General features: G+C 43.1%; 1 protein-coding gene across 1 annotated transcript; it reads right to left on the bottom strand.

The window, feature by feature from the left end:
* BRS3 (bombesin receptor subtype 3) lies at positions 1-25,659 on the bottom strand. The gene is made up of 3 exons (XM_068247902.1): positions 25,283-25,659; positions 15,726-16,077; positions 1-405 (listed from the first exon to the last, which is right to left on the bottom strand). Exons 1-3 carry the CDS (start codon positions 25,657-25,659, stop codon positions 1-3), a joined length of 1,134 nt encoding a protein of 377 aa, XP_068104003.1.
* Positions 25,660-26,099: the final 440 nt, after the last annotated feature.

The raw sequence follows: 26,099 nt of genomic DNA, 5'->3' as shown, positions 1-26,099 counted from the left end.
CTAAACGCTGTCACTTTCCCTCTTCATATCATACGCTCCTAGTAAGCCGATGTTTATTTCAGACATCTGCATGTTTCCTTTTATAGCTGTAATTCCAGTGTTGCTGCTGTGAGTTGGACTTGGCTGGGCAGGAGGTGGGTGTCTCTTGCAGCAGTATATCTGCTTTTTAAAATGCTGCCTGAAACTTCTGCTGAGCCAGTATAAAGCAAACGGGTTGACGCAGGAATTGCTGAATGCGAGGATTCGGGCAAAGATGGTGGCAGAGAGGTGAAGCACAGAGGAGTTCACTGTGGAGTCATAGGTGAAGGAGCGATACAGATAGAGGATGTGGTTGGGAAGCCAGCAGAAAGCAAACAGAGCAACCAGCACAAGTACTGTTTTTGCAACTCTTTTCCTGGACTCAATCTAAAAAAGAAAGAAGAGAACAATACAGTTATATAAAGCACAACTATCATTATCACTTAAAGCAGAATTGTTGGTTAAGAAGCGATGTAGGCCCGCAACCTCTAACCACACCGCCACAGAGGGGTAGCTAGGTTTTCGGCACTCGGGGACAAAGACAGTTTTTGCATACACCCCCCCCCCCCCCCCCACACACACACACACACACACACACACCTGAACAAAATGTGCGTGGCCACACATCAGAATGTGGACATGGCCATGGGTGGAGTCAAATGTACAAATGCTGTTTAGATAGCCAGATGTACCCCCTTCCCCCTAAAGATAGCGATATATGCCCCCTTCCCCCCATTTATATAGCCAAATGTGCCCCCTTCCCTTGTCCAGATAGCCAGATGTGCCCCCTTCCCTTGTCCAGATAGCCAGATGTGCCCCCCTTCGAATAGCCAAATGTGCCCCCCTTTAGTTAGCCAGATGTGTCCCATCCCCATTTAGATAGCCAGGTGTGCCCCCTATATATAGCCAGGTGTGCCCCCCTTTAGATAGCCAGATGCGTCCCATCCCCATTTAGATAGCCAGGTGTGCCCCCCTATATATAGCCAGGTGTGCCCCCCATAGATAGCCAGATGTGCCCCCCTTTAGATAGCCAGATGTGTCCTGCTTTTTCTACTGCTGGTAATGCTTCTGCATTCCTCTGCAGAGGGAGGGAGAGAAGCAGAGGCACTTCAGGCAGCCTTTGAAATGCCTCTCATTCACGTGGGGTTACGGCGGCTGTGCTGAGCCCCCTTACAGTGCTCTGCCAAGGGACATATGTCCCCCCCTGCCCACCCATAGCTACGCCTCTGCACCCCCACCACAACCCTTGTCATAGATATCACAATTAATTCAGAAGCAAAAGGTGCTGTTTTATCATTAAAACCACACTGGTCCTTTCTGTCATTAGTAGTTTTCCTTCATTTACGGTACATTTGAAAATCAGAAATACAGTGGGTTGTAAAAGTATTCGGCCCCCTTGAAGTTTTCTACATTTTGTCACATTTCTGCCACAAACATGAATCAATTTTATTGGAATTCCACATGAAAGACCAATACAAAGTGGTGTACACATGAGAAGTGGAGCGAAAATCATACATGATTCCAAACATTTTTTACAAATAAATAACTGCAAAGTGGTGTGTGCATAATTATTCGGCCCCCTTTGATCTGAGTGCAGTCAGTTGCTTATAGACATTGCCTGATGAGTGCTAATGACTAAATAGAGTGCACCTGTGTGTAATACAATGTCAGTACAAATACAGCTGCTCTGTGAGGGCCTCAGAGGTTGTCTAAGAGAATATTGGGAGCAACAACACAGTGAAGTCCAAAGAACACACCAGACAGGTCAGGGATCACGTTATTGAGAAATGTAAAGCAGGCTTAGGCTACAAAAAGATTTCCAAAGCCTTGAACATCCCACGGAGGACTGTTCAAGCGATCATTCAGAAATGGAAGGAGAATGGCACAACTGTAAACCTACCAAGACAAGGCCATCCACCTTAACTCACAGGCAGAACAAGGAGAGCGCTGATCAGAAATGCAGTCAAAAGGCCCATGGTGACTCTGGACGAGCTGCAGAGATCTACAGCTCAGGTGGGAGACTCTGTCCATAGGACAACTATTAGTCATGCACTGTACAAAGTTGGCCTTTCTGGAAGAGTGGCAAGAAGAAAGGCTTTGTTAACAGAAAGCATAAGAAGTCCCGTTTGCAGTTTGCCACAAGCCATGTGGGGGACACAGCAACCATGTGGAAGAAGGTGCTCTGGTCAGATGAGACCAAAATGGAACTTTTTGGCCAAAATGCAAAACGCTATGTGTGGCAGAAAACTAACACTGCACATCACTCTGAACACACCATCCCCACTGTCAAATATGGTGGTGGCAGCATCATGCTTGGGGGATGCATCTCTTCAGCAAGGACAGGGAAGCTGGTCAGAGTTGATGGGAAGATGGATGAAGCCAAATACAGGGCAAACTTGGAAGAAAATCTCTTGGAGACTGCAAAAGACTTGAGACTGGGGCGGAGGTTCACCTTCCAGCAGGACAATGACCCGAAACATAAAGCCAGGGCAACAATGGAATGGTTTAAAACAAAACATATCTATGTGTTAGAAAGTCAAAAGTCCAGATCTAAATCCAATCGAGAATCTGTGTCAAGATCAGAAAACTGCTGTTCACAAACGCTGTCCATCTAATCTGACTGAGCTGGAGCTGTTTTGCAAAGAAGAATGGGCAAGGATGTCAGTCTTTAGATGTGCAAAGCTGGTAGAGACATACCCTAAAAGACTGGCAGCTGTAATTGCAGCAAAAAGGTGGTTCTACAAAGTATTGACTCAGGGGGCAGAATAATTACGCACACCCCACTTTGCAGTTATTGATTTGTAAAAAGTTTGGAATGATGTATGATTTTCGATCCACTTCTCACATGTACACGACTTTGTATTGGTCTTTCACGTGGAATTCCAATAACATTGATGCATGTTTGTGGCAGTAATGTGACAAAATGTGGAAAACTTCAAGGGGGCCGAATACTTTTGCAACCCACTGTATATAAATGTAAATTATAGAAATAACATTTAAACACACACAGTATAAAAATACATATATTTACACAGATCTGTTCATTAGTCCTGAAAGAGGGACAAATGAGAAAGAGAAGAGAGCCATAGGGCTTGATTCACTAACCGGCGCTAAGTGTTAGCGCCGGAGTGAAAAGCCACTTAGTGGCCCAAAAGTAGCTTTGTGTGCACTAACAGCCACGCAAAGCTACGATAACGTCGCACCCGCTGCCCTGTAAACGTTGCACCCGGTGCGCCGAAAACGACGCATCGGGTGCCTCCTGAAACGGTTTCGGGGGCACCCGCCGATGCGCCGTTTTTGGCGCACCGGGTGCAACGTTTACAGGGCAGCGGGTGCGACATTATCATCGCACCACGCACTATTACCGGCGGACCGTGCTGTGTGGGCGCAAACCACCTAACTCCGTGGTTTGTGCCCACTAGGTATTAAGGCTCACTAACTGGCTAAGGGCCCATTTCCACTAGGAGCGGTGCGAAGCGGCTACATAGCCACATCGCACCACTGGTGTCCGGAAACACATACACAGCAATGGAAGAGTTTCCACTGTGTGCGTGTTATGCGGAGCGGTGCGGAGCGGTGCGGAGCGGTGTGGAGCGGTGCGGAGCGATCCGAGAATCTGCAGCATACATTTAAATACATATATTTTTATTTCTAAACCTAGCGCTTTAAAGTGAACTTGACTTGACAAAAAATGTCCTCCTATCTGTATAGGCACACTTTCACTGTCTCTTATCTCCACATTGTCTGTTATTTCCACACTAAAGGTGACCACACACAATACAATCAAAATATTGATATTACCGCTTTTCAATAAAAAAAATATCAGTTGTATAGCAAAATCGAATGTTTTATTTATTAGAATACATTTTTGTAAATGGTGTAGGATGGATGTAATGGTGTAGGGTGGATTTTAAATTTCTGGATTTTTTAATCATTTTTTCCTAATTGGGGAATAGTTGAACACGTGTGTAATATAACACGTGTGTTATATATTGGTCATATTTTTTAAAAGTTACAATAATTCTGAAAAATCTATTGTAATTCTCAAACTGAAAAAATATATAAAACATTGTATAGTGTGTGACCACCACGTGAACCTGAACCAAGTAAAATTATTTAAAATAAACACATGCTGTACCTTCAAATAAATATTACATACTTACCTTGCCGTCAGTTCCACTCAGAAGCTCAGCATTTTCTTCTTACAACGATTACTTCCTGTTCTGACAAGATTTTGTCAGAACTGAAATATATCAGTTGCTGTCAGTTATAACTAAAAGGACAGCTGATTTGCAAGAAAATGTCAATGTTTCCCTATGGCTCAAGTGGGTGATATTACAGTTTGAGGCAGGGGTCACACTTTTCGGCTTTCATGTGTGTTTTCTGCACAGAAAAACCGATTTCAACTGAAAACTTATGTTAATCAATGGGCTAGGTCACACTTGAATGCAGATTTCGCGTGCAGAAAAAAAACTGACATCTTGCACAATTTGTCAGTTTTCTCTATAAATTACATCAGGGCCGCCATCAGAAATGTTTGGGCCCCATACTGGACAAACCTACTGGGCCCCCCTCACTCCGCTCTGCCCACACATGGCAAATCACAATCTTTGAAGGCCTGAACACACTAACATCCGTGTGTCCGCTTTTTCATACTCCCATGGCTGGGAGCATTCTGTGTATGCTCAGTTCACTAAGACTGTAACTGCTCTTGTGCAGAATGCTCCTTGGGCGCGTGCGCTATGAAAGCGGATGGAAGATGCATTTGCAGTTCCCGGCAACCAAGTTGAATTGTGCAGACTTCACAGGAGCGCAATGCATGGGATCGGAAGGATATCAAGGGAGCTGAGGGACTGCAGGGGGCTGGAAGAAGCCCCAGGTAAGTAAACATCTTTTTTCTTCCATTTGTCAGGTTTACTTTATTCACTAAGGGCCCTTTCACACCAGAGGGATTTTTCGGCGTTTTAACGCCACGGCTGAAGTTGGCGTTTTGCTAGGTAAAAGAAAGTCCATAGACTTTCATTTTACCTTTCACATCTAACTCGGCGTTTTGAAGCGTTGCGTTTCAATGCTCCCAGGAGCTTTTTCAGGGCTGTTAACAGCCAAAGTTGGCTGTTGGCGTTTCAATGATAGTCAATGGAAAACGCCAACTTCAGCGTTTTCAAAGCCTTTTCAAAGCGTTTTACAGCTATCTTGTTCACTTATTTGTATACAAGAAAAAAAAAAAGACGTTTTCATATGGGCTGTAAAACTCTTTCAAAAGGCTTTGAAAACGCTTTGAAAACGCTATGTATTGGCGTTAAGCAAAAGGCTGACTTTCAGCCTTTTCTACCGCAGCCTCTAGTGTGAAAGAGCCCTAACTGACTAAGGTAACTCCTGGATTACCTTTCTGGCACTTCTCTCCACATTAATGGGCAACCAGAAGGACAGACACAGACTGCAGCTCTGGCTCATGTGTGGCACTGTTTTCCAGGCCCCATATTCCCCTGGGCCCCATGCAGAAGTCCTCCCTGTGATGCCCTGAAGGCGGCCCTGAATTACATTAGCTGCTGTAAGGCAGGGGTAACACTTGTCTTTTAGTTTTCTGAAAAGTGTAGAAAACTGAAAGACAAGTGTGACCTCTGCCTAACAGTGTGCTGACCACCAGGGATATGTTATGGGGTAATGGCCATTTTCAAAATGGAGTACGGAGAATTCCATTGATCACACTGGACAAACAGGAGAGGAGCAAGAAATTGAGGAGCAGACTACACAGGAGGTAAGTATGATGTGTGTATGTTTATATTGACTTTTAATTTTCAGTTCAGGTTCTGTCTGCTGGTTGCCACAATGCTCTCTTTTTGGACAACTGTTCTTCTTCATATGTAATGATGATCTTATTTTATGTTTTTTTGGATTGCAGTATCATTTTACAGATAACACCCTCATACCTCCCAACTTTTTAAAGTGAGAAAGAGGGACACTTAAAGGAATACTATCGATACCCAAGTGTTCTAAAATTACAGTGTGCAAATAATGTCTAAGTAGCTGTGTAAACATTTTCCTACTTTTCATGTTAAATATCAGAGGCAAAAGCTGTAATTTATTGAGGGTAGGATTTAGCTATATTGGGACAAATCAATTGCAGAAGGGGTGTCTGCTTCAATGCACAGCCAGAGTTGCATATCAGACTACAGAAAGCAAATATCAAACATATCAAACTCTGAAAGCAAAAACAATATGAAAAAGCTGTGAGAATTAGTTACATTTCCTCTGCTCTCTTCAGACAGGTCAGTCAGAAACACAGGACACAGGAGCTGCAGCTGTTGGGAGCTCTCTTCTCTGTCACACACAGAGCTACAAATAGAGTTAACTGATCAAGTGTGAGGGGAATTTCCCCTCTCCTCATGGCTCAGTCAGCCGTCAGTTTTGGCGTCAGTAAAGTTTGAATGTATTTTGATAACAGTAAACAAAGAAGTTGCTACTAAAATGTATACACCAGTACTTAGTTAGCAGCACTTCCCAAACAATTCCTGGGTCAATTGAAAAAAATATGTGAATCGATAGTATTCCTTTAAGCCGCACCCCTGATCACACCCCTGTCACACCCCTAGTCACACATACCATAGAGATTTCAGAAGAAAAATATGTTGTTTTATAATTCAAACCACACTGGTCCTTTCTATCCTGGTTCATTTTCCTTTTTATTAACATTTTAAAATTAGTAATATATCAATTTAAAGGATGGGAATAAAGTTCAGAGTCAATCAAACACATTTTTTAGTACAGAAATACATATATTTACATAGAAAGAGGGACAAAGTCCTGAAAGAGGGACAAATGAGGAGGAGAAAGGGACAGAGTTCCCAAAGAGGGACAGTTGGGAGCTATGAACCCACATTTATCGCTCAACTCCTGACCTCTCCACTCTTCTTTATACTGCCACTGACTGTCTGTCTGCTGTATCTGTATAAGCCTAGCATGAGTAAAATATTATTTATTTTTCTACCATGTCTTTCTGCTCACCCTTCAGTAATCACTATAAATATAGAAACACCCACTATATATATGTATATATATATATATATATATATATATATATATATATATATATATATATATATGTATTTATTACGCAATGTAAACGTAATCCTTGAAATCTCACAAATATTTAAGGATCACATGTTGCTAGACAGGTATGCTTTTTGGGCTAATAATTGATTCTAAACTCTCATTCAATCCTCATATATATTATCTTCTCTCTGCCATCTGCATAATAGAAATAAGTTTATCCTTTCCTCGCACACCATGCTACAGAAATGTTTATATGCAATGTCATCATATCCATCATGCATAGCACTGGAGATCAAAATAAAATTCAATGAAAGAAGTGAAGGTCCTTTAATTTGCCTCTGTCCTAAGTAATATACCTTAAAGGGGCACTACAGTGAAAAACTGTAAAATTTAAAATCTGTACAAACATATACAAATAAGAAGTACTTTTTTCCAGAGTAAAATGAGCCATAAATTACTTTTCTCCTGTGTTGCTGTCACTTACAGTAGACAGTAGAAATTTGACAGAAGTGACAGGTTTTGGACTAGTCCATCTCTTTATAGGGGATTCACAGCATGGCTTTTATTCTTTATAAAGATATTGCCGAAAAAGGATTTAAACAATGATGCCGGCTAGCTTCCCTGCTCCATGCACAGTTTTTTAGCAGTTGGACAGAGTAACTGCCATTCACTAAGTGCTTTTGAAAATAAATATATCCCTGAAAATCCCCTATAAAGCTATGGGCTAGTCCAAAACCTGTCACTTCTGTCAGATTTCTACTACTTACTGTAAGTGACAGCAACATAGGAGAAAAGTAATTTATGGCTTATTTTACTCTGGAAAAAATGTACTTCTTATTTGTATATGTTTGCACATATTTTACATTTTACAGTTTTTCGCTGTAGTGCCCCTTTAAGCAATGTGGATCCACTACCACCACACCTCCCACCTGTTAACTAATCACCAGATGTGAGGGCTGGTGCACACCAGAGCGGTTCTGGGGCGTTTTTTAAAAAGCTTGCAGAGGGGAAAGCGCTTGGCTAATGAAAGTGAATGGGATGGTGCACACCAGAGCGGGTCGTTTTTCCCCCAAACGCAAACTGCTGTCATGCAGCATTTTTTAGATTTCTGAGGCATTTCTGCCTCAATGTTAAAGTATAGGAAAGTGAAAAACCGCTCTGAAAAACGCTAGATCAGAGCAGTTTTCCAGGCGTTTTTGTTACAGTAGCTGTTCGATAACAGCTTTACTGTAACAATATTTGTAATCTGCTACACAAAAACGCTCCAAAAAAACGCTAAGCATGTTTAGAAAATGTCTCTCAACATGCCTAGAATTGCTCTGAAATCTGCTTCAAAAACCTCTAGCTAGAGGTTTTTGGTGTGCACTAGGCCTAGGCTTCCCCTTTGCCCTGACCATTAGTCTCTGTCAGACTAGTCACACTACCCACGTTGCAGCGCAATGTGGTGGAAGTGGTTCTGGCGAGGCAGAGGCGTCACGGCCTGTGCAGTGCAATGCCAAGTGCTATAAGCGGTACCACACGGCTGGAATTTGCATTGGCGCCTATGGCAACACAACAATCTGTTTAGATTGCTGCTGTGGCAGTGCAGCGCTCTTGCAATGAATGGCCAAAAAACAGTGGTGTAATTCTTGTCCAGGGGGGGGCAAAGCTTTGCATATTACCCTGTCAGCGCACTCTGCCATGGGGTAATGTGCAAGGGGAAACGGTGAGTTGCAATTGTCCTGCCCTGGGTTCGCCTGCCGCAGGACAGTTTCACTGCACCATATGTAAAGCTAGCCTCAAACAGTAGGACATGACACTTTTTATTGTTTTGAGACGTCGCATAGAGGCTGCTATTATACTTACCTCAATGGATCAATAAAATAGCCATTTATATTCAAATTCCAAGGAGGTGTATCTATTTCAGCAACACATAGACTGACATAGGCACTGACTAATGACAGCTCTGAAATGGGGCTTCAAGCTGTGGTGTTTTGTGCATGCGTGGCAAGTCAGTGGCAACACTTTAGAGATAGAGGAGGAGATCAGACTGGGAAAATGCAATTCCCAACATATAAGGTATTGCTGCTATCACAGCTTTCATTTTTGACCTACTTCATTAGGTTGGCGAAGGGTCAGCTGAGAAGCAGGAGGACCACCCCCAGTAGGTGGCATTGTGCTTGATTTTCTTAGCCCTTTTTACACTTCAAGTTAGAAAGTACCTAAAGCCAAATTGACAGAGCCTGTAATAAGGCTCTGTCTGAATGATGGAGGATTGGGGGAGGGTCGTGAGGTTAAATATTCACCTGTCCTGATGTATTTTCTCCAGGCATGGGACCGCTCTGCCTCCCTTCAGAACACGCCCTGGTGATTTTTTTCATATCCCTGCCAGGCTTGCGGCCTGCCCCCAGATCAGTATCTGCTTTCTGATTGGTGGCTGCCAAGCTAGGGGCGGGCCACGGCCACGCAGACGGAGGTTTCCGAAAGGGCTTTGTTAATCTTCTAAAACATAGGCACTGCCGTGGAGAGGGGAGGAGCATCACCTGTGCCCAAAAGACTTCAGATATTTAAACACGTGATCCCCCCCCCCAATCCGATCTCATTCAGATAGAACCTGTCTGTCTCTGTCAATTTTAACCTCAAGCACTCTAACTTTAATCCTTGTGCAACCAGAACAAAGTACTAACCATAACCCTGGCCCTCTTAAACCATGATACTATCTTAAAAGCCAACTCCTAGTTAAGCCTCGTACACATGACTGACTTAAGTCAGCTGAGGTGGCCAATGGCAACCGCCTCAGCTGATAATCAGGTGTGTGTATGGCATCCAACGACTCCCAACTGGCAAGCGTTCCACCAGGTGGATCTACTTACCCCCAGTGATGCCCATCCCATTGCTTTCTGCCACTCCCCTGCTTCACGTCTCTCCATCATCTACCCCCTCCACATAGCAACACAGCAGTCATCAGCTGCACAGCTGACAAATGCGTGTGCAGCCCGGCCCAGCGATGTTTCCAAAGGGGATCAGCTCCTGATTCCTGAAGGTTGACATCAGTCAAAGGTTCATATACACCTTTAGACAAGAGTGCTACACCGGTTATCTGCATTCCTTTCTCTACACCAGTACAATTACATTCTTTGCTTTAGAAATGAAAAAATGTATGTGTTTTTTAGGGCTAAATTTGTGATTGTGTGACCTCTTGGCCACTGCCCTCTGAATTACAAAAGAGAAAACTAACATTTAACTACATTTAAAGTGTACCAGAGCTGAGGCAAAAAAAAAGTTTTATACATACCTGGGGCTTCCTCCAGCCTCATGTGCTCGGATCGCTCCTACACCACCGTCCTCAGTCTTCTCCCTCTTCTGTACCGGGTCCTGTTACTTCCTCCAGTCACGGCCTGACTAATTGACCTGGCCCATATCAGATCCTAGAGCATGTGTTTCTGCTCTATCACAAATTTAAAGGGAAGGTCCGAAGAGCATTAAAAAAATCCACTTACCTGGGGCTTCCTCCAGCCCCTGGCAGCCGTCCTGTGCCCTCGACGCAGCTTCGGTGGCTCCCGGTCCCCTCCGGTGCAGGTGCCGATCTCGCCAGGCATCCATCTACTTGCGCTCCAGTGTGTGGCTCACGGAGTCGCACTGATATCATCCGGACTGAACTGCGCAGGCACATAACTGCTGTGCCTGCACAGTACAGTCTAGCTGACGTCAGCACGACTATGTGAGCAGCACGTTGGAGTGCAAGTAGGCCTCCTGTACCGGACAGAACCTCGGGCCACCGGCTCCCCGCCGGTGGCCCGAGGTTCTGTCCGGTAGAGCTGTGGCGAGGGCACAGGACATTTGGTGGCGGGGTGTGGAGGAAGTCCCAGGTAAGTGGATTTTTTTATTTTTAAGCTCCTTTAAGGTGAATCTTGAAAAGGGGTGAATGGATGTGAGGCGGTAGCAGCGGTAGATTTCAGGACGACCGATACATCTCCCCCTGGTCTCCCACCTATCTAAAATGTGCTCCCGTGGACCTGTGGAGAGTGTTGCAGTGGAGCTCACACTCACCTATTCGCTGGCAAGCTCCTCTTTCCTTTGGCCTCTCTCCATCGCCTCTGGGGAGTCTGTGTCCCATGTCCCAATGGCATGTACCAAGTCACATAATGTATGTGCCACTGGGTCATGGAGTACAGGCTCCCAGCTGGGTTGGAGAGTGTGCCAGGGGATAGGTGAGCATATGCTCTGTTGCCAACTCTCTACAGCCCAGAGAAAGCATATTAGATGGAGGCTACCTGGGGGCCCAGCAGGTAGTACATGTTCTGCCTAGTAACAGAATGTTCCTTTTTCTGGTAATCGGACACGGCATGCGAAAATATAGAACTGGCTGTCCATTTTTTTTTAATGCATACAATTTCTTGTGAAAATTTTCATGAAATGGAAACTAGCCCATTCACAATTATTGTTTTCATACACATGCAAATTTTCATTGCAAAAATGTGTGGAAAAATCGCACAAGTGGAAACCTTGCCTAAATGTCATGAATAGGTTACACGTTTCTTATCAGCTAATTGATTTACTGCCTTTTGATAGCTGAGCAATAGGTCTCTGATTTTAGCAGAGAGCAGAGAGGAATACATGGAGATTGGAGATGAACATTGAGGCCCCGTTCACACTTGTAAATGCAAATAACAAGGAAAAACGTACGAATTTGCATTAATTTTTTCCGCAATTTTTTGTTGATCACACTTTGTGATTCTCATTCTGGTGAATTAGAAGTACCGCAATCACTGGGAAAATGCTGCATGCAGCGCATTTGCGATTGTCGATAATCGCAAATGCACCACAATCGCTGCAGTGAGAGCAATCCCATATGATAACTAGTGCAGTAGCGCTTTGCTGGTCACTCCAGTGTGAATGGGGCCTTAGCTCTCCACTTTCACTACTGTGGGACTCACTGCTCTGAGGGGAAATAAAATAATTTGTCAGCTGAGAGAAAAAACACACACTAAAACTGAAATATCTGTTTATAGAATCCAGCAGTTCTTTTCCTTCTGCAAGGTAGCTGCTGCTCACCCCATTTCCTCCTATTTTAAATGTATCCTGGATGTCCCTAATGCCCATTTACTGCAGTGATGACATCAGAAGTGGCTAAATTTCAAATAAACCAGCATTCCTCAATTAAAATATATATATATACTGATATGCTGCCCATGTTAAGGTTCCGATTCTTATTTCCAAATTCTGCTTATGGTATTTTACATCTGCAAAAATGGCAAACACACTGAATCTGTGCAGACATATGCTACTATACTGTTTTTAATAAAAATGGCCCTTATGTTAATCAAAACTGAATTTTGTGTTTTACCCATCTGTTACAAAATGTGCATGTTGTGTTAAATCATATGTCCATAATAAATAACTTTGACCTACTGTACATTTATCCTTCAAATAATCTTGTTAACGAAATGGGAGCTGTTATTGCACAGTTTTTAAGTTACTTGTTTCCTCTCTGTCAACGGCAGCCTACAGCTTTCAAAAAATAAAAAATAAAGTCAGCAATGGCAGCTGTAATTTTTTTAAGCTTGAAAAAAATCCAAACAGGAAGCTAAACTTTATTCAGCAGGCCATACTAGTAATCAAGCATAACAACCAGTTAAAGAGGAACCATAATGGCATATAGTAGAATGTAATAAATTATTCGGGATACCCATTTTTACCTTAAGGCTGCTTACACACCAAGACGTTACAGGCGTACGTTAGTGCGCCTGTAACGCTCCCCCAACGCACAGCAATGTAACACAAGTGGGCTGTTCACACAGCCCACGTTGCGTTACATGTAATGCTGCACGTTCTCCGCAAAGTGCAGCATGCTACGGCGTTGGAGCGGCTATAGCCGCGTTAGACTGTTTGCACATGCGCAGTGGGGGGCGGAGAGGAGGCGGGGAGAGCCAGCTACAGTAGCCGCGCACATGGCTACTTAATATTCACTGCACTGGCGGGCGCTGATTGGCCGGCGGGACCACGTGATGCGGAGTGTCTCGCTCCGCATCACGTGGACCCGCTGGCCAATCAGCGCCACTCTGGGAGACATTATAGGAATCGAGCCGCCTAACGCGGCTCACTCTACCGTCCTCTCTTGCAGCACCATACGTTGTGTTAGGTGCACGTTATGCGACCTTAACGTGGCACCTAACGCAACGTCTTGGTGTGCAAGAAGCCTAAAGGAATACTTAAGTCACCTAAAAAAAAATAACTTTTACTCACCCGGGGCTCCCCTCAGCCCCCTGCAGCTGAACGGTGCCCTCGCCGTGTCCCTCCGATGCGCCTGGACTCGCCGGCGGCCACTTCCGGTTTGACCGTCACCGGCCGAAAGGCTGGCAACGCGGCTGATTATCCACGTCCCTGGCCGCAATAGCGCCCTCTATAATGCTATTGCAGCCAGGGACGCAGATAATCAGCCGCGTTCCCAGCCTGTCGGCCGGTGACGGCCAAACCGGAAGTGGCCGCCGGCGAGTCCATGCGCATCGGAGGGACACGGCGAGGGCACAGTTCAGCTGCAGGGGGCTGAGGGGAGCCCCGGGTGAGTAAAAGTCATTTTTTTAGGTAAATTAAGTATTCCTCTAAAGTAGACCTGAACACTTGCACAGGACAGAAGGAAGATGTAAAGAAATGCACCCGGTATGGATTTAGAGAGTTTAGCCTAATTCCCCCTCATCTGTGACTAATCATAAGTGATTTGATCTCTAATCCATGTCAGCTCAGAAATCTCAGCAGTCCTCAGCTAATTTGTAAACACAGGATGAAAACCCTATGTCTGCTTCTACCAAAGCAGGAAGTAGACACACTGCAGATTTATTGCAGGATTTGTATCAGCTGTAACAAACAAATGTTTTTCTTTAAAGGTTATTATGCTGTTGCTTATATTTTAGAGCAGGAAGTTTTAAGTTCAGGTCCGCTTTACCTATCCTGTTTTCAGCATCATATTTCAATATAGGACACAGGGGGACAAGGAGCACGGAGGAGGACATGGGGGGACAGTACAGGACTCGGGAATAAAGGAGCACAGAGGAGGACACAAGGGGGACAATACAGGACACAGTAGGAACAAAGTGACATGAATGAGGACACAAGTGAACAGAAATGGACACATGGGAGGGCACAAAGAGGACAGTGGAGGACACAAGGGGGACACAAGAGGTGCAATGGGGGGAAACAAGATAATAATTGGGGGGAGAACATCCACAAGACGCCTGTGCCCCATGGACACACCAGGTTGAGTAAAAAAAAATCCTGTTTTTTGTTCTCTAAACCTAGGTGCGTATTATGGTCAGGAGAGAAATACGGTACTATAATAATATATTTGTTTGCTCTCCTTTTTTTTATTATTATTATTTGCTCATCTATTTTTTTTTTCTGCTCATCTATATTTTTATATATTTTTTGCACACATATTTTTAACTCATCTGAGGTTTTGTTTTTTTTCTTGCTTATCTGTTCATATATTTTTTGTTCATCTAATGTTTTTTTCCTCTCACTTATTTATGTAGTTGTGCCATAATCTTTTATTGGTTTTACACAATCCTTAAATTTACCCGAATCACGTTATTACCCAATTACCCCTCATTATGTTGCTACTCACTCCAGTGTTAAGAGGGTAAATGTGCAAGAATTTGGGCGGAGGAATATGAGTGGGTGGTAACACCTTTGGGTGTTTAAGTTTTAAACCTGTATGTTGTTTTCCCTCCGACGAAGGACCTGAAGGGGTCAGAAACACGTCAGCTGTTGTGGGGATCACTGTTTGTACCCCTGTACTTGCAGTACAGTGCAATTAATGTATCTAGTTTAAAGGACAACGTAGGTGAGAGGAATATGGAGGCTGTGATATTTATTTCCTTTAAACAATACCAGTTACTTCAAAAGAAGAGCAAGAAATAGGCAGCGCTCCTAGGCTACAAATTAAATAAAAGCAACAGAGGTGTGCAACGCCCCCCAGGGACTTAGACACACCTTGAATGCAAATCAGACGCAAACTATGCACTACTCCCTAATCTAAATGAATTGAATGCAAACTGATACACATGAATGCAGCTAGCCATAGGTAGACTAACATCTTTATACAACAGGAGGAAATGGCATTGCTTTCAAATATAGACTGCACCAGAATTGACCAGCAGCATAAATGTGCAGAGCCCAAACATGGGCAACTTACACAACTTGCATTCAAAACAGATGCAGCAAAGGAGGACGATGGCTTCAAAAACAGCCTGTGCACAGATTGTTCAATACTTGACTCTTCCATAACGATGACATGCACTCTTGAAAGAGATCTAACTCTAGCTGACAATTAAACATAGTTAACCCCTAGGGCTGCTAGCCTATAAGTGGTCTACACATTTTTTCCCAAGAACTGCAAGAAACAGGCAGCGCTTCTAGTTAGGCTGCAGGGATTTATTCACACCTTAAATGAAAAGCAGATGCAGAAAAATTGAGAAATCAGAGGTGTGTTTTGTACACTTTACTGTCACCATGGTATCTTGCCGAAATGGCCAATAATAAGAATACTTCAGCAAGAAGATGAATTTGTCAGTACCCACCTTATATAGAAGTTATATTCTTAGCCCTGCTATGTACCACCTACTAAGAGAATTTGCCCCATCATTTACAAACATCCTGTAATTTTGCCAGAGACAAACCTGTTTGCGGGCGTGAGTATGCTCTTCAGCTGGCATGTTGAATGTGCTCCTGTAGAGTGTTTTGGCAATGAGGAAATAGTATGCAGAGATAATGGACAGCGGTACCACATAAAACACCAGGAAACACATGAGGGAATGAGCCTCTTGTAGTATCTTTTCAGAGACGGGATAAGGGGCGCATGCTTTAAATGATGTGTTTTTTTCTGGGCTGCTGAATTCGTACAGATCCGAGAACACAGCTTCCGGAGCTGCCAGTAACATGGAGACGATCCAGACGCAGGCAGCTTTCCCGCATGTCTTCAGTACCGCATCAGATGTCTGCAACTCCAAAGGCTTCACTATGGCTCTGTATCTGCAAATGTCAACATGCAGAAAAGAAGAATTACTCATTATATTCCATTCATTCAGCAATTTCAAAAACCAGGGAAGTGATTATTTTTTGCTCAAAGGAAAGGTCCAAAATAACGATCCCTGGTAATCTCTTTTTAAAAGTTGTATTTCATTTAAATTTTACTGAATGAAATAAATGCCAATAAACATAGTACTTTAAGCAGCAGGGACAGCCATACTACAGGAAAAAAAAACACATATATAAGTAGATAACTACTTGTTCTACTTATATAACAGATGTATTCTACTGTCCACGATTTGATTTCAGTGAATTTTATATAGTGAATAAAGAGAATTCTGTTTCAGGCATTTGCCATCTTAGTTCCCTCTGACTGAAGCCAACACTAATGTTATTTCCTCCCTTACTTTTTTTCCTCCAAGAAACTGCACTGTCATAGCTAGCTTGCTTTGTAAACACACGTGAGCACAGCATAAATCAGATCTCAGCAGCTCACTGAGCTGTACTCAGTTAATCAGTCAGTATGGATATGTGGGAAGGGTGATGACAAGCTTCCTTCTTGTCTGCAATGGAACAAATAGAGCCAGGTTGACTGAGATAAGATTTATTAAGGAAGAAACATTTCTGAATAGATTGGAATGCTTGCAATGCAAGGTAAGGCTGCAGGCTGCATAATAAATACAGATCAGAGGGTAAATGGAATTTGATTTTGTGGCTGACATTCCCTCTTTAATGGAATCCTAAAATGAGAAGGGTATACCATTTTCCTTTGGTGTCTTCTTTTTAAAGGATTGCCTTTGTTGGCTTTTTTTTTTTTAAAGGAAAGAACACTACTATTATTATTGTTATTATTATTTTTGAAAGCCAATCCATAGAGCTGTATAGAATGCAATATAAACAAACAACGATGTCTAACGATTTGAATTGATAGTCTATAGCTATTGCAACCAAAACATGATTCAACAACATAAGTACATAAACACCGGTCTGGGAAATTCTTGCCCATGCGGTTGATTGGAAACTTGACTGCCACATAGCAGTGGTGAGTGGAAATTTTGCAACTAAATTCGCAATTATGCATCGTAATGTGAAATTTCATAGTGAATTGTAATTAATTATGCATGTAGTGGTACTATTTCATAATTTCGTGTAATTTTTGTGTAATTTCGCAAAATGTTATGCCGACTTTGGTGGTTAATAGCAAAGCCTCCAAACATGTTATTGCTACTAAAATTGCTACATGTGTTAAGGAAAATAGTGGGTATAAGTCACTTTTTTTTTTTTTAAAGAATTTATAGTTTTTGAGAAAATCGATTTTAAAAATGCAAAGAAAAATAGTTTTTAAACAGTCATTTTTCTGAGTTTTTAAAACCAATTTTCTCAAAAACTGAGGGTGTTTCCACCTAGGAAGGATCTCAAGGCTTTTAGCCTAACTACATGCTTTTACTCATCTTACTTCTAGTAAGTGTATTTTAATTTGCGCAATTTGTTTTATTAAAGCGGTGTAACACTATGGAGCGCTCTTTTTTCTCCACTTTTGTCTTTTAATCAAGCCTCTTAACAGCCGGGCTAATAAGGAGCAGCTAAAGTGTGATCGCCAACAGCAACCCCTAAATACTGCCCTAGCAGCGCAGGATTGCACGTCTTTTTCACATTTCTCAAAAACTACAAGGTCTTTTTGGAAAATTATTTTTTTGACTCATACCCAGAATTCTCCTTAACATATGTAGCATTTTTGGTGTCAATAGCGGCTTTGTAATTAACCGCTAAAATTGACATGAAATGCCGTGAAAATTAAACAAAAAATGTACGCAAAAATTACAAGTGACTATACGAAATCAATTGAATTTGCAAATCGGAATTACGTATAGGCGTAATTGCAAAAATCTACGCAAAATTTTGCGTAATCGTAATTAGCTGATTACGATCATCACTATCACATAGACAACAATACTAATTGCAGCTATAGTTGTGCCCAGTCGATAATTTGGGTGGCAGATAGAGCCAAAGTGCCAGGGCAACAGAGATTGCGGGGGCAGGGTAAGGTACCGTGTGTGAGTGTATAGGTGTAGATTAGTGTTAGGAGTACATGGGGGTAGGTTAGTGTTAGGCTTTTATAGTGATAGTTTAGCATTGGGAGTAGGTGTGGGGCTAGTGTTAGGGTTAGATAGAGGCAGGTTAGTATTAGAAGTAGATAGAGGGAGGGTTAGTGTGAGAGGAAGGTTGGGTAAGGCAATAATAGAATATCAATAAAAATTATCAATATTTTACTAAATTAATTATGCAACCCCCAATAGTAAACTATCAGTAACTATTCTAGTAGCAGCTTCACGGTGCGCTTACATTTCCCGCCACCATTTTTAATAGACACCACATGGACTAGTCCCTCTTTATTGGAAGTTTAAAATGTTAGGGACCTCACCCTAGCGTTTCCCATTACTATTGTAAATATACCAGTATTGGTCTCAAACTACACATCAATTGTATGTATTTGTGTTCCTGGTTGTCCTAATTGTACAATGTGTTGAACTACTCATGTATCTATTCTCCCCACTATTGTCTGTTTTGTTCTATGTCCAGCCCTTCAGAAAATGTTGGTGCTAAATAAAAAAATAATATTAATAACAACATATATAAGTAATGCAAAACTCAACAGCAACATCCAACAATACAAAATCATTTTTATAAGCCCAGTGCAGCAAAGACATGGAGAAATATGGAATGATTGGTCTAGTAGCAGTATAATTGCTTGTTTAAAGGGACTCCGAGCAGTGCAGAAACTATGGAAAGACGCACATCATTTTAAAGCTCTCTTTCTCCTCTTTCCAATGATATATAAACCACCACCCTACGCCTTTTAGTTTTTGCTATTTTCGCGATTGAAATTGCCGCGGCCACGATTTCGATCGCGAAAATAGAGAAAACTAAAAGGCGTAGGGCAACGATTTAGGTGTCGTCAGAAAGAGGAGAAAGAGAGCTTTAAAATGATATCCATCAAGCCATAGTTATATTGTATTACACAGGGCGACTTTTTGTCAAAGTCAGCAGCTGCATTCAGCAGAATGGAGCTGCTGACACTGGGGAAAGTGTCGTCCTGTGTAATACAATATAACTATGGCTTGATGGATATCATTTTAAAGCTCTCTTTCTCCTCTTTCTGACGACACCTAAATCGTTGCCCTACGCCTTTTAGTTTTCTCTATTTTCGCGATCGAAATCGCGGCCGCGGCAATTTCAATCGCGAAAATAGCGAAAACTAAAAGGCGTAGGGTGGTGGTTTATATATCATTGGAAAGAGGAGAAAGAGAGCTTTAAAATGATATGCATCTTTCCATAGTTTCTGCACTGCTCGGAGTCCCTTTAAATGAGAAATGGAAAATGGCTGTGGAAAGAGCGATATTAAAATGAAATAATGGGGACCTCTTTGAGCTCCAACACAGCTTGTATTTCATTATGGATAATGAGACGTAAGAACAGTTTTGCGAAAAAAGAAACTGTACCCGCCTGCGTGCAAGCGGAGGGCCGGGGCAGAGGGAGTCAACTTACCTGTTTTGCCACCTCTAGCTGCTGCAGTCCATCTGCCTGATACTTCCACTTTCAAAGAGGAAGTTCCACTCATTCCTACTTTTGGAAGCAGTCAGAACCAGTGCATTTCCTCCAGCACCCAAGAACACATCTACAGTCATTTAAAAGGTTCAATCAACCAGACTTACTGACTTACATGGCAGGGGCAGGTGTTGATAAGAATGCAGCTGAATTTATAATTTTTAAGTAACAATGTTGTAATAAAGAGTGGGTGCTGCCTCCTGGTTAGTATTGCTGGTAAGACACAGAGTACTCAAGGGTTGCACATCACCAGAGTGGGAGATGAGATAGACGTTGCAATAGTATCTGCACAAAGGACTCCAGCTTAATGCAGGGGGTGCAGACAAAGCAGATTTGAAGATGATTGTTAGACCTCTTTCACATGGCTTTATCGAGCAGTTCAGCTGCAGACTGCATTGGCAGCACTTGTAACCCCGTGTATGTCAGCACTTGAAGTCTGGTTTCCAGGCAGCAAATCTGCATCATGTGCGGCTACAGATGTTGTGGTTGTTTCTGCATTGCCAGTGCCAAGAGCTAGCAAGCACCTGACCAGCCACAAGAGCAGTTGGTACAGCCTCACTCATACAAGGAAAGGAGCAATGCCGCAAACAAGAAGACAGTTCAGGCAGGGCCAGTTTCTGGGAAGGCCACAAAGGCCTGGGCCTTGGGCAGCTGCAGCCCAAGGGGGTGGCTGGACATTGAAGAGGGGTTGCTGCATATGGAGGAGGAGGCTGCAAGCGGGGAACCACACATGGAAGAGTGGTGCTGCTGCCCAAAAGAGCTCTATATGAAGGAGAGGAGCTGCTAGGGGGCTGCACATGGAATGGGGGACACTACTGCACATGGAAGGGGATCAACAAGAAAGTTGGCCTAGGGGCGCTAAAAGTATAAATCCGGCCTTGGGTCCAGGTGGTTGGGGTAAGGAGGAAATGGGAAGCCTCAGGACCATACAGAGTATCTGTATGTTACAGGTTTCTTTTAAGGCACGGGGGGGGGGGGGGGGGAGGTGGGGGGAGGTGGCCCACAGAGGCATTTTTCTTGCTCTTTGCATGCCACATCTGCGTCCCCTCCGTGCCGCTCTCAACACCCCTGCGTTGCAATAGTGTGAGTGAGTAATGGACGTATTGAGTTAGGGAGTTCCAGAGGAGGGGAGAGGATCAAGAAAAGTCTTGTAAGTGGGAGTGAGAAGAGGTGATCAGAGAGAGAGAGACAAGAGAATGATGTGACTTTACATGAGCATTGAGTTGATCCTATTTTTCAGAATGCACAACGCAACATATATAGTGTGAAAGTAGCCTTCTGCAGAAAGCTACATGGAGTTTAATCTAAGCACTTATGTGTGCCAATATGTGATTCACAATTAGTAGTGTATACTCAGCGTCAGATACAATCAGCATCACCCTGACAAAAAATAGATTGTTAAATATAAATGATTGTACCACCCTGTGCAACTTGACATTGATATATATTGATATATATTTCAGCTTATGATTATTCATCACACAGTTGCTGAAAACTTTGATGCCCCCCTCCCCCATTGTTCACACCCCTTTTCTTGCCTCCCCTTGGTGCCCTTCACGGCCTTCAGGCCCATCTCACAAGAGTCATAAAACAAGTGTGGCCATCATGATCTTCACACCTATAACAAGGGTAGCCACAAAAACACCTGATTTGTATAAGAGGAAGGGAAAGTTAGTACTGTACTTGGGGTCCCCACAGCTCTGGGCCTCCCTGTGACGCTCTAGTTACACCCCAAGGTACAAGGTTATGAGAACATTGATTGCTTGCCACTCCCCCCACAACCCTATCAGGTTCAGCTGTCGGTCAATTGATAAAACAGCCTAACATCGAGCAAGATGTCCTTATTTTGTTAGATTTTCATTTGATTTGATGTTTTTATCTTTGTCTAATCTATTAAAGGAAAACATAAACTGTATGCCTACCTTAAATTGATGATCTAAGTCTGAATAAAAAAATCTTGTTCGTGTTTTATGCAGAAACTGCCCTGTTTGTGTGAAAGGGTACTGTGGATTGATCTAATGATGGGAGATAAGCTCAACAAACATATCTTGTATCACTAGTCTGACTTCAATATGTATAAAGGTCACTTTAAGCTGCCCATGGATTTATGGTTATCAGGGATGGTTAGTCATGCTAATACTTTTGAGTTGATGGAAATTGTATGGAAATTGTATGCTAAATAGATGCATATAGATGCAATTCTGCAGCAGCTTCTGTATTTGGTTCATTTCCAAGCTACATACATTTGCATTTAATTTGCTTCAACTTGGAATTATTAGCATCTCACTGACATCCCTACTGACGATTACTGTAATATATGTTTAATTTCTGTAATAGCAGGCATCCCAAGGTAAACAGTTTTTCTAGTCAATTTCCATTACTTCCTCGAATTTATACTAGTGGAGGACAGTCAGGTCATCCACATCCATCCAACATGCTATTTTGTGGCCAGATTTAGGCTAGGTGAGGTCCACACTAGACTTATAAATGGACCATTTTCCATAGTGGAGACAAGCGGCTCAACAGACATTTTGCCGGATTCTTTGTTATCTATTCTGTAGGATCCTTTCAGACATGTCCGTTGTCTCCTTTGCTTTGCACGATTTTTCTGGACACCACATTCACTAAGTATCCCGACGGATACAATGAAACTCTGTACATTCGGACTAGATGAGTTCTCACTAATGGTTTTAATGGAAATCAAATGTGACAAGCTTCCTGTCTGCACGGCCACTGGGTATAGTAAATTAAAATTAGCAGAGACGTCAGCCCTGGCCAGGATGAAATAGGATTGTTGTTAATGGCAAAATAATAAAAATATATAAAATCCACTCCTAGACTCCTCTCAAAATCAGTTCTTCCTTGCTATCTGTTTTTATAAAATGCAAAACGCAGGCTACCACAGACACCAATGGAGGCAAAAAACATATAGCAGCGGACAGAGCAGATCCACATCCATTGTGACTTTACACGTTGCTGATCCCGCATACTATGTACCCTACCGTATGTTGCCTATAGATATCTGTAGATTACACATTTGGGGGTTGATTAATTAAACATCAGTAATATTACCATGCACACATAGTACACAGCAATATTACCATTACTACGCGTAAGTAAAGATACACTAGTAGCGTGACCCGCGGTACTCTAATAGTGCATCCGCTACTACGTTAATGTGCCCATTACCATAGTAATGACCGCGCTACTGCCTAACCTACATCTCTGAGCTTGTCCACATATATATACCTGCTTGCCCCCTCTGGCCCTCCAATGGCCTCCGCCTGACTGCCCTGAGCATTTCTCACTCCCATGCGTGCCTGCAAGACTTATCAAGAGCCACCCCCATCCTATGGAACTCGCTCCCACCCCCTTCCTTCAACAACAACTTCAAGCAAGCCCTCAAAACACACCTCTTTAAGACTTTAAGATGGCCTACTACCACCTCTACCACACCTTAACTCTCTCAGCCAAGAACCTATTCCTCAGCCCTATCTAATATGTCCCTCCCCTTTAAATTGTAAGCCTTTGGCATGCTCCCCCCCCCCCCCCAGTGTGTCCTTCTTGACCTTGTGACCCCCACCAATGACACCCTTCCCATAGACTAACTCAAACTTGAATTTCTAGTTCTCTGTAAAATCGCATGACCATGCATCTTATACCCCGTTTGCGTGGAAAGCCATGTGCTACCTCTCAGTCTGGCACCTCTTGTTAACATTGTATAAATCCCTATTCATTGTCCAGCGCTGCATAACATGTTGGCGCTTTATAAATACAATAAATAATAATAATAAGATGGACAGCAAGGAGTGGGTATCAGAAGTTGTCCGCTCCTTTTATTAGCAGACTTTCAAACCTTTCTTAAAGAGAACCCGAGGTGGGTTTGAAGAATATTATCTGCATACAGAGGCTGGATCTGCCTATACAGCCCAGCCTCTGTTGCTATCCCAAACCCCCCTAAGGTTCCCCTGTACTCTGCAATCCCTCCATAAATCACAGCCACGCTGCTGACAAACAGCTTGTCAGAGCTGGCTGTGTTTATCTCTATAGTGTCAGTCTGCTGCTCTCCCCGCCTCCTGCAGAACTCCAGTCCCCGCCTGCATCCCTTCCCTCCCTGCTGATTGGAGGGAAGGGACGGGGGCAGGGACCGGAGCTTTGCAGGAGGCAGGGGAGCAGCTGAGCCTGACACTACAGATGTAAACACAGCCTCACAGCACGGCTGTGATTTATGAGGGATTGCAGAGTGCAGGGGGACCTTAGGGGGGTTTGGGATAGCAACAGAGGCTGGGCTGTATAGGCAGATCCAGCCTCTGTATGCAGATAACATTCTTTAAACACACCTCGGGTTCTCTTTAATGATCCCTTATTCTGAGTGGATATTGAGTGGTCATCTGATGCACCCATAGGCATACCTTTATTGTCTGCTCCAGTTGGTAGCTGGATAGGGCAACTGTCTTCTTAAACTGGGCCTGAACTTTTGCACAGGACAGAAGGAAAACACAGAGAAATGTACCCTGTACGTATTTAGAGAGTTTAGTCTGTCTAATTCCTCCTCATCTGTACCTAATCCCCACTGTAATTTGATTTCTCAGCTGTGTCAGCTCAAGAATCTTATCTGCCATGGAAGAGTAGCTAATTTGTAAACACAGGATGTTAACCCTATGTCTGCTCCCATGAAAGCAGGAAGTAGACACACTGCAGATTTATTGCAGCATTTGTATTAGCTGTAACAAGTAAATGTTTTTTTTCTTTAAAGGTAGCATGCTGTTGCTTATCTTTTAAATCAGAGAGGAAGTTCTGACTTCTGGTCCACTTTAAGAAATCCATTAGATTTAGTTTCTTGCACAGGGGCAAACCCAGGATTTTCAAGGGAGGGGGGTCCTGTAATGTCTCTCTCAGCCACACACAATACAGTACAGTAATATGGTAGGAAATTATGATGGGTACACATAATGCAATTTCCCATTCGACTGACAGGAACTGACAATTATTTCCTAAATATCCGATCTGCTCCCGATCGACAACGGGATCGATCGGGAGCAGTTTGGATACAGATAATAATGAGGACAGACGACATTGCTAATGAAGGGGAAAGTGAAGTATTCACACAGCAGGGCAGAGGGCTGTGCTCATACCTGACTCTGTGTTCTGTTAAGTTCCCCCAGAGCAGCTTCATGCTCTGTACACACGCTGCTTCTCCATCCAAAGTCAACTGTAGCAGAGAAAGAAAGGGGGCAGGCCGGTACATAGTGCAGGCAGCAGCATGGTGCTGAGAGCTGCAGGATACCTGCAGATATTCTGGTGTCCTAACTTGTGCCTGTCCCCAGACACGGCAATGGCCCTGGTCTGAGGGGGGATCCTGGGCAGCTGTAATCCCCCCTTGTGTTTGCCTATGTTGCATTATGAGCTTTGCTGGAGAAGACATTGAGGTGAATGATCTATTGATCATAGAAAGTAATATAACTACAGTATGTGAATTCTTGATATCAGAGTATTTCGATATCCAAACTAAGCAAATTAGGATTATAAAAAATATATATACAAAAGTAAATTGGCCCAAATAGCAGCAGTAACAAAAATAGAATGGATAATCAAGTCCTACCTGTCAGCACTGAGGACAGTCAATGTGAAAACAGACACCCCAACAGAAGTCAGTTGTATGAATGAGATCACCTTGCAACCTAGCCTTCCAAACAGCCATGTGTCCACCATATACCGAGAGGCATCCACGGGGACGCACGTCAGTAGAAGCAGTAGGTCTCCGAAAGCAAGGCTGGTGATAAAAATATTCGGAACTGTTTGCATTGACTTAATTTTGAAAAATACTTTGATAAGTATTGTGTTCCCCAGGAGACCGATTGAAATGATAACAGCGTAGGTGACAGTTATAGTTGCCAGGGCTTCCAAACCTGGAGACGAGTCGTCGCTCTCTTCTTGGTAGAAAACGCCACTGTCGTTCCATGGTCGAAATGAAGCCATGCCATTTGCAACAGATGATAATGTCTGATTGAGCGGTGGGAAATGTGCAGTGAAATTCTCTTCCATAGTGTGAAAAAATATTTGTTTTCTTAAAATGCCTTTCTGTGTATTGATGCTTTGACAATCTGCATCACTGCAGACGCTAACTGAAGGATTTTTAGCTAGAAGTTTCAGCTAGTGCATTAGAAGCCGTACATACTCCCCCTGAATGGAGAAGTGTCTTCAGCACTCACCAGTGTAACAGAATGCTTATATTATTGCTTACAATTCAGCTCTGAGCAGTGTGGGAGGTGCAGCAAATTAATACAGAGTTTGTATAAAGGAATCATGGGAAATAGGTCCTGTTCATATTATCGCCAATTAAATCAGTTTTTTTCCTCTAGAGATGGCACGAATCCTAAAAACATTTATGCAGCTTTGCCGTATTTTGAAAATCGTTC

This window comes from Hyperolius riggenbachi, chromosome 8 (genome assembly GCF_040937935.1).
Source record: "Hyperolius riggenbachi isolate aHypRig1 chromosome 8, aHypRig1.pri, whole genome shotgun sequence".
NCBI lineage: Eukaryota > Metazoa > Chordata > Amphibia > Anura > Hyperoliidae > Hyperolius > Hyperolius riggenbachi.
The sequence above is the reverse complement of the archived record's forward strand: the minus strand, read 5'-3'. Positions and strand labels throughout refer to the sequence as shown.

Coding starts and splice junctions, on each gene's coding strand:
- BRS3 (XM_068247902.1), bottom strand. CDS start 25,659: ATGGCTTCATTTCGACCATGGAACGACAGTGGCGTTTTCTACCAAGAA. Junction 16,078..25,282: donor ACTGTCCTCAGTGCTGACAG/GTAGGACTTGAT, acceptor TGACATTTGCAG/ATACAGAGCCATAGTGAAGC. Junction 406..15,725: donor ATACTCACGCCCGCAAACAG/GTTTGTCTCTGG, acceptor TTTCTTTTTTAG/ATTGAGTCCAGGAAAAGAGT.